General features: G+C 35.3%; 1 protein-coding gene across 3 annotated transcripts; it reads right to left on the reverse strand.

Annotated features, from left to right (window-relative positions):
• Positions 1-2778: 2778 nt before the first annotated feature.
• LOC122021475 lies at positions 2779-10650 on the reverse strand. 3 transcript variants are annotated; one of them, XM_042579593.1, is made up of 8 exons: positions 10589-10650; positions 8029-8091; positions 6851-7860; positions 6660-6720; positions 6451-6566; positions 3973-4063; positions 3450-3497; positions 2779-3161 (listed from the first exon to the last, which is right to left on the reverse strand). In XM_042579593.1, the coding sequence occupies exons 3-8, from the start codon at positions 7840-7842 to the stop codon at positions 3132-3134; spliced, it is 1338 nt and encodes a 445-aa protein (XP_042435527.1). In that variant the 5' UTR covers positions 7843-7860; positions 8029-8091; positions 10589-10650; the 3' UTR covers positions 2779-3131. The 3 variants fall into 3 exon arrangements, with proteins under 3 accessions (XP_042435527.1, XP_042435530.1, XP_042435528.1); XM_042579596.1 differs by having other exon boundaries at positions 8029-8173; positions 10589-10616; XM_042579594.1 differs by lacking the exon at positions 8029-8091.
• Between the last annotated feature and the right edge of the window lie 3801 nt (positions 10651-14451).

Below are 14451 nucleotides of genomic sequence, written 5' to 3' on the forward strand. Positions count from 1 at the left end.
TTGTTATAAAATAGTAGATGGAATCCGTCCGTGGATCAATTTTTAAATGTTTTTTTATCCAGTCAAATTGGACGGAAGCGAAGTCTTTCCTCTTTCACCCTCAATCGCCTAAAATCACACGAGCCACTAGCGCCATGTCCACATACTTGTCATCACCAGCACTGCAATGTTGTTGAATGTCCACCTCCTCGGTCGCTGCTGGCACTGCACAGCCGCCTCGCGCAGGGAGGCCCTCCCAGCCACTTGTGCAGTGGCACTACTTGGCTGTGTTAGCGTAGGACGACCTTGCACAGCCTCTCGCATAGTGACATTGTGCAGCCACCTCGCTCAGGCAGGACTGGTTTTAGGCATAGGCCATTAAGGCATATGTCTAGGGTTCCAATTTTTATTGGGACCTATTATTTTTAATATATTAAATATATTTTTTTAACAAATAGAAAAAAATAAGGGCCACGTGATATATGTATATATTTTGGAACCTAAGTGAAATCTAAAACTTTGCTTATAAGCAAAAATGAAATCATATAAATCTTTATCATGTGAGCCCTATTTTTTTTCCATTCTCTTAAAAAAATACATAAAAATATATTTAATATATTAAAAATAATGGGCCCAAATAAAAATTGGAGCTCTAGACATATATCTTAATGGCCTATGCCTAAAGCTGGCCCTGCCTGAGCGAGGCGAATTTATTTTTAATTATGCATACTATTTTATTATATCTAATTTATTCCTTTTTAATATATCTCTATCCTATTCATCTCTCATTACATTTCTCTTTTATTGGTTATGCTTTCCACTTTGATCAATTAGAATATAATTAAATTTTTTTTATCTTATTCATACAATGCAAAATAAAAATACTAATTTTTTTTAGTTCCCCCTCTTCCTCGTTTCCAACTCCCCTACTGTTCCTCGTTGAGATTGGAAAAGAGAAATCATACCTAACACTATCACGTTGATCCTGTTGGTGCTACTATGCTCCTTGTTTAATTAAATTCAAATGTTGATACATTCGTTCATATTGTGTTTGATCGAAATGAAGGATTTTATAATTTTTTTAATAATAACGAGTTAGATACCTTTACCATTTCACTTACATTAAGTTTAACTTGTATTTAGATATATTTACAATTATAAATTGTTCGATTTCTCCTTTGTCTTTATTCTATTATTTACAACTATTCAATTTAAGTGATGAAAAATATGATTTATTTTTTTCTTTTGCTCTGTGCCTAAAAATGCTCTCATTTAGTTCTTGATAAATGATAATGACTGATTTGCTCTTGTTGCGATTTTTATTTTCTAAGGATTGTATTGAGTTTTTTCATTTTGTACACGTGTTTTTATTTATTTGTTTTTTGTGCTTTATAGATGTTGATGAGTTAAACATGGGAGCATGATTGTTTCTATTGTTGTCCTATTACATTATTCTTATTTCCTCAATTTTATTCCTTTTTGTAAGTATTGTTCTCTCTATCTTTTATTTAAGTAATGACAGATACTTTTATCTTTCTTCATTTTTAAATAATTCTAAATACACTGATTTTCAGCTAAATAAATTGTACACTTATTATTTCTTTAAAGTGTATCATTATATTTAATAATAATACACTATCTAATATCGTAAAATTTATATTTCTTTGAAGATTATTAAAACTTGAATATGATAATTTAGTTAATAATTTTACATCTCAAATAGTGAGAAAAATAAATTTTATATAAAAAATTATTTTTTAAAATTAATATTTTAATTTATTTTAAAAAAAATTAAACCATCATTTTTTATCTCAAGTCTAAAAGTTTTTTGGTCCCAAGTCTGAATAAAAAAAACTAGAGAAATTTTTTTTCTTATCAAAAGATTCAAATAGACTTGAGTCGCCCTGCGCTCATGACATCCCTGCGTTGATGCTATTTTTTTTTTCTTTCCTTCGTCCTACCCTACATTGGTGCTATTTTTTTTTCTTCCATGAGTTTCTCTTTCTTTCCTTCCTCCTTTTCCCAAAGGACTTTCTTCCCTCTTCTCTCCTTTTTCTCTTCCTTTGCATGCATGAAAGGATATTTTTTAATAGAAAATCCTTTTTCTTCCCTACGTTGATGTTATCGAGCTCTCAATTCAAGTTTTGCTTGAGCTTGATTCGAGTTTGATTCGTTTAGATGTTTTCAAACTCTTAATTCAAAATTGACTTGAGCTTGATTCAAGTTTGATTCGTTTAGATGTTTTCAAATTCTTAATTGAAGCTCATTTGATTGCTTGAAACTTTTACTTGTTTGATTGATTATTGAACTCGATAATTCAAACTTATTTATTTATTTTTTTTATTTATTTAACATATTGATAAGTGTTTTATTAATAAACATGGTTCATGAACATTGTTTACGAACCTTATTCACAAATATTGTTCACAAACGTTGTTCACGAACATTAATGAACTGAATACATGTGTCCAAACTTGTTTCTTTAGTTTAACAAGCTATTCAAACTTATTTATTTAATTGATCTTGTAAATATTAAACGAACATAAACAAACTCTTACCAAGCCGAACACTAAACTTATTCACGAATATGTAGTTCATTTACAACCCTGTCCATATGAATAGCGAAATCAATCTAGATGCTCATATTATAACCCACAAACCTACCATAAATTTTCTAAAGGAAAAGTGGTAGGTAGATGTTGGAGGCTCAATATTTTGACCTATATTTAGAATGTTATAACTATCCTTGCCACTTTTTCTAGTCATTCCTTCATGGTACATCGCAAAAACAAGTCGTTCTCAAGGGGAAAAACTATTGCTGAAACTTCATTTTCAGTCGATTGGTAACCCGATACATCTTGTTCTTTTGGGAGCAAGATTTCTATGTTTCAAACAGTGATTCCCTACTTGTATACATCACGATGATATATTGAAAAAAATTAGACCGAAGAAGTAGAACAATCTCATTGAACAATGTCACAGTTAACCTATATTTGAATTTTTGTGAGATACATAAATACAGGAGTGTCTGGGTGTAACAACAATTGAGTATGTGGTGTAAGAGATCGGGGCATAAAAGTACTCCGAACTATTGTAATTTAGTCGCGCTACAAGAGAGCATTTTGTTACCGTACAAGTTGGATTGGAGTCCTTTAGGATTTAGAACTCAGTCGAGCCTTCAACTGCATGGAATTGTGAGCATAGTGAGAAACATGGAGCATGAAGGCTTTCAACTCCGATAAATCACTCAACTCAACCAACACATTGGTGCAAATTATGTTCGCTTAGAGTGATTACATGAACAAGTTGACACAGCCTACATGAACTTACAACTCTAACTAAATATCATAAGCCAAACTTATCTTTAGCATAGAACTAGAAATTGTGAGGATTTTTCAGTAGCAAGACATTACGAGCAAAGAAGATTGCGGAGTATAATGATTATTCAAGAAGGATTGTTTTTCACATACCCGTTTTATAAATTTTAGTTGATTGAGAACCTCTTCGGTTGCAAGTTCCTGCAGATTTAACAATAGCTTTAAAAACAGCAACACTGAAACACCAAAATCAATCAAATAATAGAGGAAGCAATTATTGATTGCAAAATAACAATCTACGATAAGCAAGAAATGTCGAATTGACTTTATATCGTATCATTTTTTTTAGTCGGCACCAAGTATCCAGCTTATGTCGATCAATCTTGGGTGACCGGCCCGACTCTGCAGAAGTTTCCCACCGGCCACCAGAATAAATCAGGAAACACTCGCAGCAAACGGTCTATCAGCCCAACATTCTTAGTTATATTGTATCAATGACTTTGTGGAAAGTAGTATTGGTTTTCATATGCATTGATAATGACGCAAAACAGACCAGAATCCATTGGATATGATACAAGTAACGAGTTCATCAATATCTAATGAGGTTATTTAATAATGAATTCAGGCGACTAACTGATAACATAATGCTGTGTTGATTCGTGTAAAGATTATTCACCTGAGGCACAACACAATCTGCATGAATTGGATCCCATTGAATAGCACAAGAGCAGTCCCAATCTTCACTCTGAATTGTGAAAAGAGGAGCCCTGCAATAATAAATGAGAGCTAACCACATCGAAATCTAAAAGAAACACTTTAGGGTTTGCGCGCCAACATTTGAAAAAGAAATGTGAAGCATGAAGGATCAAACTCAACTTTGTTCTTACAAAATTATCTTGACTAATGATGTAATACCCCTTTCTGAGATTCTGGTTAAATATGACTTAACACCCTGTTTGGAAATAGCTTAAGTCATGGAATTGAATTGAATTCTATTATGAATGGAATTCCATAAGGAATTGAATTCAATTCTCATGTTTGGAATGAATTGCAACTTAAGTTATGAAATTCTTATGTTTTACCATTTTATCCTTCTCTCTTTTTTCTTTTCTTTTTTTACAAAGAAGAGAGAATGAGGGCACAATGGACATAATATGGAGAATTGAATTCCCTATCTAAATCACACATAAAGAGGTGTGATTTACTTTTGCCTTGTTTGATGGAATTGGAATTGAATTCCATATCAATTCTTAGCTAAAAAATCATTCCAAAGCATGGAATTCAATTCCAATTCTAAAAGGAATTGAATTCCATATCATTCCAAACAGGCTGTAAAAGGTTAGATGGTACTATCCATATCACCAAGACGTACTTTCCTTTTCGGAAGTTCAAACTTAAGAACTCCAAAATTAAGCGTGCTTGGCTTGGAGAAATCTGAGGATGGGTGACCTCCTGGGAAGTTTTTCAGGGTGCGTGATATCCCTGTTCTGAGATTTTAGTTATGGCTTAAAATGTTAGATGGTACTATCCATATCACCAAGGTGCATTTTCCTTTTCGGAAGCCCAAACTTAAGAACTCCAAAGTTAAGCGTGCTTGGCTTGGAGAAATCTGAGGATGGGTGACCTCCTGGGAAGTTTTCCAGAGTGCGTGCAAGTGATGGCAAAGCATGCTGAAAGGACCTCCAGTGGTCTGTGGAGCTAGTCATCAACCCGATGGACAATTTTGGGTGGCGTTCCCGGTTCAGTCAGGTGAGGCCCGCCCGGGCTGGGGCGTTACAAATGATGCCTAATCAAATCATTCTTTATTCTCTTATTGATGCTAAAATTCTATATTCAATATTAGTTATACCGAAAGCCCTTAGTGTCTAGCTCTCCGACCGAACTCTATGCAATGGTATACCATTAGCCATAATTAGTAATATATATGATTGTGTTCTGGAATCCTCGAGAACAGGTTTAGATTCGTCTTAGAGGGAAATGGAGCACCTTAGCAATGCATCACCATAGACTAAGAACTACAAAATTGTCTCTTTCATTTTGGGTGACTGAGGGATCGTACCATTTGTGGTTTTTCCATATTTTGTTGTAGGCCTAGAGAAAGCAGCAATCACTAATCCTCTCTTTCCAAAAGGAAGAATGCAAAATTCTTAAGTATTCATTTTTTGGTTCATAGAATATAATAAATAAATAAATAAATCACAATAAAATACATCACCACGTAAATAATTTTTTTTGACACATTTTACTTGCACAATTTACTTCAATAAGCCTAATCGACCTATCCAGTACCGGCTAAATCACTTGGTCAACCCAAACCATGCAAGTCAACTTGACCATCCAAGATCATCTATCTCACTTGTATCGCCCTGCCTTCCCCTCCGCCTACTTGCCACAAATCATTTGGACAACCTAATTCTCCTATCCAGGGACGGATCTAGGAATTAGAGCTGGGAGAGGCTTGAACTTAATGAGGTAGGTTGGGCTTTGGGTGTGGGAGGAGTGGACTTTAGTGGACTAAGAAAAAAAATTACATAGGTAATGATAAAAAAATTAGGGTTGGGCTAGAGCACAAGGGGCTAGAGCACAAGGAAACCCTTAGCAAGATCCATCTCTACTCCTACCTATTCGAATAGACTAGACTACCTTGGACCATTTAACCCGTCCAGATGAGCTAGGCGACCTAGCTTGCGCAAACCATCTTGACAATTTGGCCCAACTAACTAATCTTGACCGTTTGGATCGTCCAACTCATTTAACTCCTCCCCACCTGGCCTACCTAGCTTGCCTAGACTGTTTAGCCTAACCAACTCAAATGAACTATCCAGATTGACGAGACTAGCCAACCTAGTTGGTCTAATTGAAGCAATCAATGAGTTATATAGAAAGCTTAAAATAGATAAGGAAGAGTTATTGTTAGAATAGAGCACAGAATTCTTATTCCTTATAAATTTGGAACAAGTTTTCCATAAGCAGTGGTATTTCATGGTTATTTTTGCTATCGAGCATAGAAATCATTATTCAACTATTACATAAGTAAAAATCAAGTTTGTATGTACTAATGTAAAAGAATGAACTTGAACCAATAAAAAGTTCAATCATAACCAAGTGAAACGGTAAAGAAGTAGACTAGTTTTTGAAGATAAGAAATAAGAACCTGCGCCACTTTCCACATATAGTGCCCTTGTCACATCTATTTGAGTATATAACCTCCTTGCATTGCACCCAATTACCAATATTGCAATGATATTGAATCTCTCTTCCATTCCAAACCTAACCATTACATTTGACACATGCAACCCATTTAGTATCCAAAACAACACAAAAGATAAATGATTACTTCAAGAAAAAGATTTTAACCCTTACATTCGAATTTACGGATTCATCTGTATCCATTTTATAAGGCTCATTGAAATAATCATCTTCGCTACATAATCAAAGAGATTGGTGAAGAAAAATCAAATCAAACAAAGAGAAAGACATAAGAAGTGACACGTAGAAACATAAACTACTAGGTGAGATCTTATTGATAAAAAGGAGATAGGCGAATAACATACTCGGAAGCATGTCCAGACCAGTCTGTGACTTCAACTTGAAAATCTTTACCAATTCGAACTCCGGTGGTATATGGTTTATGGTCCTTCAACATGAACAATATAGAATTCTTTCTATTTGTGTGATTTGAGCTTTTGCCTACAGCCTTTGATGACTTATTCATCAGATGTTTTGGCTTCTTCTTGAAACAAGGAAGGCAATACCATTCATTGACTGGAAGTTGTTTCAATCTCGGAACACAACAAGACTGATGATGCGCTTTATTGCACTCATCGCAAATAAGCATCTTCAGTGGGTTTTCGAATAGCCCACATATTTTGCATTTCTGAGAAAGCTCACTGTTATCATTCGACATGATTCCTATATCATAATGGCTGATTCTAGTACGAGAATTTCCCAGAAGCCTGTGTTTTTTTAGCACATAGATACAAAGCTCCCTCGTCGATTTAAATTCTCGTGGTTCCAGAATATCAGAAGTTGAACACTCATAGGTATTAATTGTTTCTATCTTGGAGAAAGTAGATGTGAGTTCCACATTGGATTTTGAGGATGAACATCTATCGTCTAAACTATGACAATGATCTAGATTGGATGCTTGATCATGTATGTCAAATTCTTCAATAGAACTCAAGTGGTGCAAGCCAGAATCATGAACAGACTCAGCGTTTCTTGTGCTTCGAACAACAGCCGGAGATGTTTTAGTATCAGCTTTCGGAACTTCCAACAGTTTATCCTCGGAATTAATGGAGGACTTTGAACCGAAACCTTGTTTTGTATCTTTTATATGATTAGGTTCTGGGAGAAGAGCAAGTGAGTTTCTTTGGAACCTCATCCTCTTGTAGACATACCCAACATCCATAGACCCTGAACTCGAGCACGAGCCATTCAAAGTTGATACATCGATATAGCTTCCAGATGAAACTATTGTTCTGCTAGGAGGTAGTTTAAATTCTTCCTTGTCCGTATAATGGCATTCTTTGCGCTTTGGAGACATTTGATAACTTTAACCAATCTGTAATCAACAACAATTTCTATTTCTGAATTCCTTAAAACAAAATATATATAGCGATCAAGTATAATATCATAACTCGCGCTTAGCATGCCACTTCTTTTCGAACTAATCAGCAACATATGGCTGATTTAAGTGTCAATTCAAATCTACAATCCCATTATGACTTACCGATATGTGTCCTAGGATGATGTACAACAGAATCGAATTGAACTGTTTTCGGGAAAAAGCTTCCTAGAACATGAAACAATTCATCAGCAAAATTTTCCACCATGTGTACTTGCATACTAAACAAAACAGTGCATATGGTATATATCTGCACACAATTTTAAGATTTAAGTGCAAACCAATGACAACTAAAGAAAGAAAGATCAATGAATACAAAGATAAGAAAATTATCATGTTTGCATAAGTATATTTAGAGAGTATCAGTTATTTCAACTACCAAATAAAATATACTTACACAACCTGACATTCGACAGAACAAAATGATGGTTTATTCCAACATTTTTTGTGAATGCTAAAGCAGATACTCACCATTCAACAAATTGGAGCGAATGAAATTGACAGAGATTTCAATTTTGATGGAAGAAAAATTTTGATTCTAAAACCCTGATTTTCAGGTTGAGTCACCGTACGAACATCAAACAATAATCAAATATCCTATGATAAAAGAAAGGTGATTCAAGGAAAAAGACAACCTAACACAAACCACTATCTTTCCATAGAGATTGAGTTTTAAGATAGAGTCCGACTTTGGGGCATAATATCGCTCAACAACAAACTGTGTGTCCCGACTTATATCGGGTCGGCTACAAATGTACGCATCGCCAATCGATTCCATACCACTTGTTCAGAAAATGCTCAATCATTGGACTACTACAACTTTTTGCTAAAAATGGCGGGATTTGCACCTCTCTATCTCTATAAACCAATTTGCTGCTAAACGTGTTGTTATTTACCAGGTTGGAAAAGAAACAAGACAGGTTTCGGTGGCAAAAACTTTGGTGGATCAGCGTTTCATGGTCTATCTAGTGCTTCACTTCCTTCCCTATATGATACCTGATAGCTAGCAGCCATCCTCTTTAATTCTTATGATTCTCTCTAATAGATTGTCTTAGCCTTATGGAGCAATAATTTTTTGGCCTCGATGAGGTTCTCATAAAAGAAGTAATTTAGGGTTTGTTTGGTTCAGGGAAAATGTTTTCTCAAAGAATGTCTCTTCTTGGTTTTGCAATGTTTGGCTTCACATAAAATCTTAATCAATTGAAACGAAACAAATTCTACTTGAATCACATCCGTTCACAACTCTCCTCCACAAACAACAACCCTCCCCATTTGTCTGCTCCTCTTCCTCAAGAATAGCAACCCGGCGTTGCACACCATCACCCATTGTGACCCAACGAGACCAAGACCTAGCTATCGTAGCCTGTTGCCTCATCTAACAAAAGGAGCTATTGATCGTGTCAAATTTGTGGTCTCACTAAATTCGTCACATTGCCCTCAATCCCGCCACCACCTGTCAAGATATGAATTGCCCTTGGCAAGGAAGAGAAGGAAGAAGGGGAATGGAAACTGCACTTGATCTTAGCCAAAAGACTGAAAAAGGTATAAATTATTTGCTCAGTAGATGGTGACAAAAGGCGAATATGCTCGCCCCCCAGTGCCCCCGCCAACCCGTCCTAGGGTCAACACGAAGGAGGTAAATCACGGGTGGCTACTAGCCTTTGGAATAGTGACTAACACATAAGGAAGGCATTTACTTTGACTTTGCCGAGATTCGAACCCCAGATCTCATGGTGGCAACACCTCATGTGCTAGCCACTAGACTATCCTGAGGGAACAATTATTTGCCCGGTAGATAAACCAGGAGAAGGTCGCCTACCTCTCGGATTAATTGGGCAAGTTCGGACACCTAAATTATCCAAAAAAAAAAGGAATGGAAAATATCTTTCTTGTATCATGCATGCCAAACAAGGGGGGAAAATTCATTTTCTGACAAAAATTTCCTTGGAAATGGTTTAAACAAACATAATATTTTATGCGAAACAAATAGATCCTTAATAAAGGATAGATCGGTGCACGAACCTCCCACCAATATGGGGTCCTGGGGAAGGGTCTATTGTATGCAGGCTTTGCAAGAGGTTATTTTCGAGACTCAAACCCGTGACCTTGAGGTCACATGGCAATAAGTTTACCATTGCGCCACGACTCCCCTTCAAATAGATCACTTTGCATTTTCACATCAATAATCTCAAGTAATTTTAAGGGTATTATGCACCATTTCTAGATATTACTAGGGTTTTTTTCCTTCTCTATTAAAGAAGAAATAAATCCTTAATAGAGAGGGAAAAAAACCCCTAGAAATATCTAGAAATGGTGACTAATCCCCTAAAAATTACTTGAGATAATTGATGTGAAAATGCAAATTAAATCCAAATTCTTAATATCTACCATCCGTTGCGCACAAATATTATATCAGTTTTGGCATTTCTAATAACACAGATTTCTCTGTAACGAGAAAACCCAAGGATTAACATTATCATGCATAAGGTATATCAAGAAACTTGGAATCAATCATCAGGGAAGAACCCTAAACCAACCAAACATGCACAATCATCACTTAAACACCCAAGGAAGAGGCAACTTTAGCATCTCCAGACAAGATTTTCACTGCATGTATACATGAAGTAACAGTTACAGAAAACAAAGCGGTCGAAATCGGGCTCACCGAAGCCGTCTCAGTGAAGAACCCTAATCCCTCTCCAGAACCAAACGAAAGTGTGCCCATGGTTCGGCTCTCGAGCCTTAAATAGTTGAAGTGGGCACAAAAAAAAAAAAATCATCTTTTCCAACACTATGCCACTCTGGACACCTTTGCCACCGTTGGATTTGGCTTTTTGAAGGTGCGTTTGGTCCGACATTTAGTTATATGATTATGAATGAATAGATTCGTCAATTTGAGTTGGACCCGTCGAGTTGATCAATCCGGTCAAATAATTTAAATAGGTTGAGTTGAAATTTTATCAACCCAAGTCTGTCATGGGCCGACTCACCTAGGCCCGTGCTTGGGTTGGCCCGTGGCTTGAGAAACACATATAAGTTAAGTTTTTTGTCAATTTATTATCTTTATTTGTTATAATTTTGAAATAAAATAATATTTTTCATCTCACATAATTACTCGTTTGTGTTCATTTATATTTAAAATACATATTTATGGATACATTTGGTTGATGAAACATTTCCGAAGTAAAACGTTGAAAATATAAAATATTTTTTATTTTTTTAAAAAAAAATTGATGGGTCCGTGGGTTGGTATGTCAAACCCGTAACTTGTCTTAGATTGGGTTGGATTGGAAATTTTTCAACCCGCCAAATTGACGAGTCAGCCCCCCCCCCCCCGCCAAGTGATTGACCCGTCACGGGCCGACCCATCCCGCCATAGGTTGTCTGTTTGACAACTGTATGAATAAACGTTATGGAGAATAAAATATAATCTAATATTATTTGGTTCAATATATATAATATAATAAAAAAATATTTATTTTAAGATTTTAAAATATAATTTATTTTAATATTTTACTTTATATTACTCTTCATCCATATTTGAGATATTTAATTATAATAATTAATATAGTATATTTTTCACTATAAAAAATTTAAAATTATCATTTAAAATTTCCATCGATAATATATTTTTATAAAATTTTAACCATTTGTATTTTTTAAAATTGTATGATAAAAATTAATAAATAAATACTATAATTAATCAAAATTAAAATTTATATCATTATTATAATAAATAATAATAAATTTTCTATCAATAAATTTTTTAAGTTATGGTGTGTGTATTTGTGATTCATCTACTAGCTAGCAAAAGTTGTCGAATTTTTTTATAATGAAAAATGACATTTGGAGTTAGGCCCGTCATTTTCGCTGGCCGTTTGGCATGATTTAGCCATTGAAGAATGGATAAAAGGGACCAAGAATACTTCAACATAATGGTTGAAAAAAAATCAGATAAAGGGATTAAGTCTCCATCGAAGCATGCCCCTATTAGTTGCATGTTGGCATACTCACTATATTTGGTGAAGTAGATGAGGAGACGGAGGAGATCATGAGGTGATCATCGAAACCATGGACATGAAGTATGATGTAGGGATGTAAAAATATTACAATTACCATTTCAATTTGTGTAAAAATGCTTGTATGGTGGCACAACAATGGCATACTATAGAGGAGGGGGAAGAAAATCAAATGGCTATGACAATCTCAGTATTGCCAAGATTCTCATACCTCCTGTAAAGATAACATAAACACATCTCATTATCATATATAAAAGATATTGCATATTTAGCTTCTATCGCAGTTAGAAGAGGTAGAAAACATGAAAAGCAGTTCCAAAAAAAAATCATTTATAGTCCGTATGCACTATCCATAAATAATGAACATATACACTCGGAAATTTCTGTTGCATGCATATCCATATGAAACTTACTGATCGTCTTATCTTTCGGTCAAATAAAATTAGTTTAAAAACTGTTGTGTAAAGAGAGGGCAACACCTCTCAATTTCTAAAATATGAAAGAAAAGGAAGAGAGAAAAAAGATCACACGGAGTAATAAGATAAAGATGCACAAAAGGAGAGCAAACACGAGGAAAGAGAAGAAGAGAAAGAAGAAGAGTTACCGTAGTTCGGCGGCGTGCCTACTCCATAAAAACGGCCAAAATTTTATTAGAATTCTCTCTACACAAGAGAATCACATCTAATGATTCTTGTGTTTATTGTTATACAATAGGTTTATAATAACCTCTATAAATAATGCACAAACCTCAGACCCGGTAAAATCATAACAGAATTTTGTTATAAAAAATCGCAACAGAATTCTGTTATGAAAAATTATAACAAAATTCTGTTATATAAAATCGTAACAGAATTTTATTACGAAAAAATCTTAACAAAATTTTCTTTCATAACATCCATTGCATTGACCTCATCCAAATATGAGACATCCGTCAACAATCTCCACTTTAACGAATATTCACCCCTTCGAAGAACACGAGTATCTGAATAAAACTTCACCTGGATCTCTGGGTCTGAGCTTCCTTCCTCTAGCATCTAGAGATATGGATTAAGTTCAAGCAATGCTTGAACTTTTCTGTAGTCACTGGCTTTGTCAGCATGTCTGCAGCATTGTCTGTAGTGTGGACCTTCTCAAGTTAAATTTTCCCAGAAGCAATTAACTCTCTGATCTTGTGAAATATCACATCAATGTGTTTGATTCTCGCATGATACATCTGATTCTTCGCCAAATAGATAACACTCTGACTATCGCATAACAACTTGATTCCACCTTGTTAAACACCAGTTCTCTGACCAACCTTGTAAGTCATAACCTTCGCTACTTCAACTGCTGCCATGTACTCTGACTCCGTAATAGACAATGCGACAATAGATTGAATCATATATTTCCAACAAATAGGTCTTCCTGCCACATTGAACACGTATCATGTAGTAGACCTCCTGTTATCTAAATCTCCTGCATAGTCCGCATCTATGTACCCAGCAACTGAAGGATCTTCCGGCTGTCTACTGAACATGATGTCATAATCAGTTGTATTTCTCAAGCATCTGAAAATCCACTTCACTACATCCCAATGTGGTCGACCAGGATTTGAGAGAACATTGCTTACCATACTAACTACTTGCGCCAAATCTGATCTCGTACAAACCATGACATACATAGGGCTGTAAATGAACCAAACATTCGTGAACAAGCTTGGTGTTCGGCTTGGTAAGAGCTTGTTTATGTTCGTTCAATATACATAGGATTAATTAAACAAACAAGCTTGAACACATATGTGTTCAGCTCGTTAACGTTCGTGAACAACGTTCGTGAACAATGTTCGTGAACAATGTTCACGAACCATATTTATTAATAAAACTCTTTTTAATATCCTAAATAAATAATTAAGTTAAATAAAATAAATAAATAAATTTAAATTATCAATCTTAATAATCAATCAAACAATTAAAAGTTTCAAACAATCAAACAAGCTTGAATTGAGAGCTTGATAACATCTAAACGAACCAAGCTCAAGCCAAGCTCAAACCAAGCTCAAGCCAAGCTCGAACCAAGCTCAAGCCAAGCTCGAACCAAACTCAAGCCAAGCTTCAATTGAGAGCTTGATAACATCTAAACGAACCAAGCTCAAGCCAAGCTTCAAACAAGCTCAAGCTCATAAAAAATAAACCAAGCCAAGCTTGAACACTCATTTCAAAAGCTTGGTTCATTTTAAGCTCGGTTCGGCTCGGCTCGGTTATCTTATTAAACAAGCTTGAACACCCTAAAGCTCGGCTCGGCTCGGCTCGTTTACAGCCCTAGACATACATCAGACAACCAACTAGACTAGCATAAGGAACATTTGACATCTCTTGGATCTCGTTATCCATCTTTGGACACTGTGTACTAGATAACTTGAAGTGATGTGCCAGGGGTGTGCTCACCGACTTTGCATTCTTCATGTTAAACCTATCTAGCACCTTCTCCACATAGCTACATTAAGACAACTATAATCTCCCTGCAGCTCTAT

Source organism: Zingiber officinale, chromosome 9A (assembly GCF_018446385.1).
Source record: "Zingiber officinale cultivar Zhangliang chromosome 9A, Zo_v1.1, whole genome shotgun sequence".
Taxonomy (NCBI): Eukaryota; Viridiplantae; Streptophyta; class Magnoliopsida; order Zingiberales; family Zingiberaceae; genus Zingiber; species Zingiber officinale.

Bases quoted from the DNA above. Each gene is read 5' to 3' on its own strand.
- LOC122021475 (XM_042579594.1), bottom strand. From the start codon at position 7,842: ATGTCTCCAAAGCGCAAAGAATGCCATTATACGGACAAGGAAGAATTT. The intron at 6,721-6,850 runs GTATGTTATTCG...TTGATTATGTAG, and splicing joins TGGTCTGGACATGCTTCCGA to CGAAGATGATTATTTCAATG. The intron at 6,567-6,659 runs GTAAGGGTTAAA...TGTAATGGTTAG, and splicing joins ATGAATCCGTAAATTCGAAT to GTTTGGAATGGAAGAGAGAT.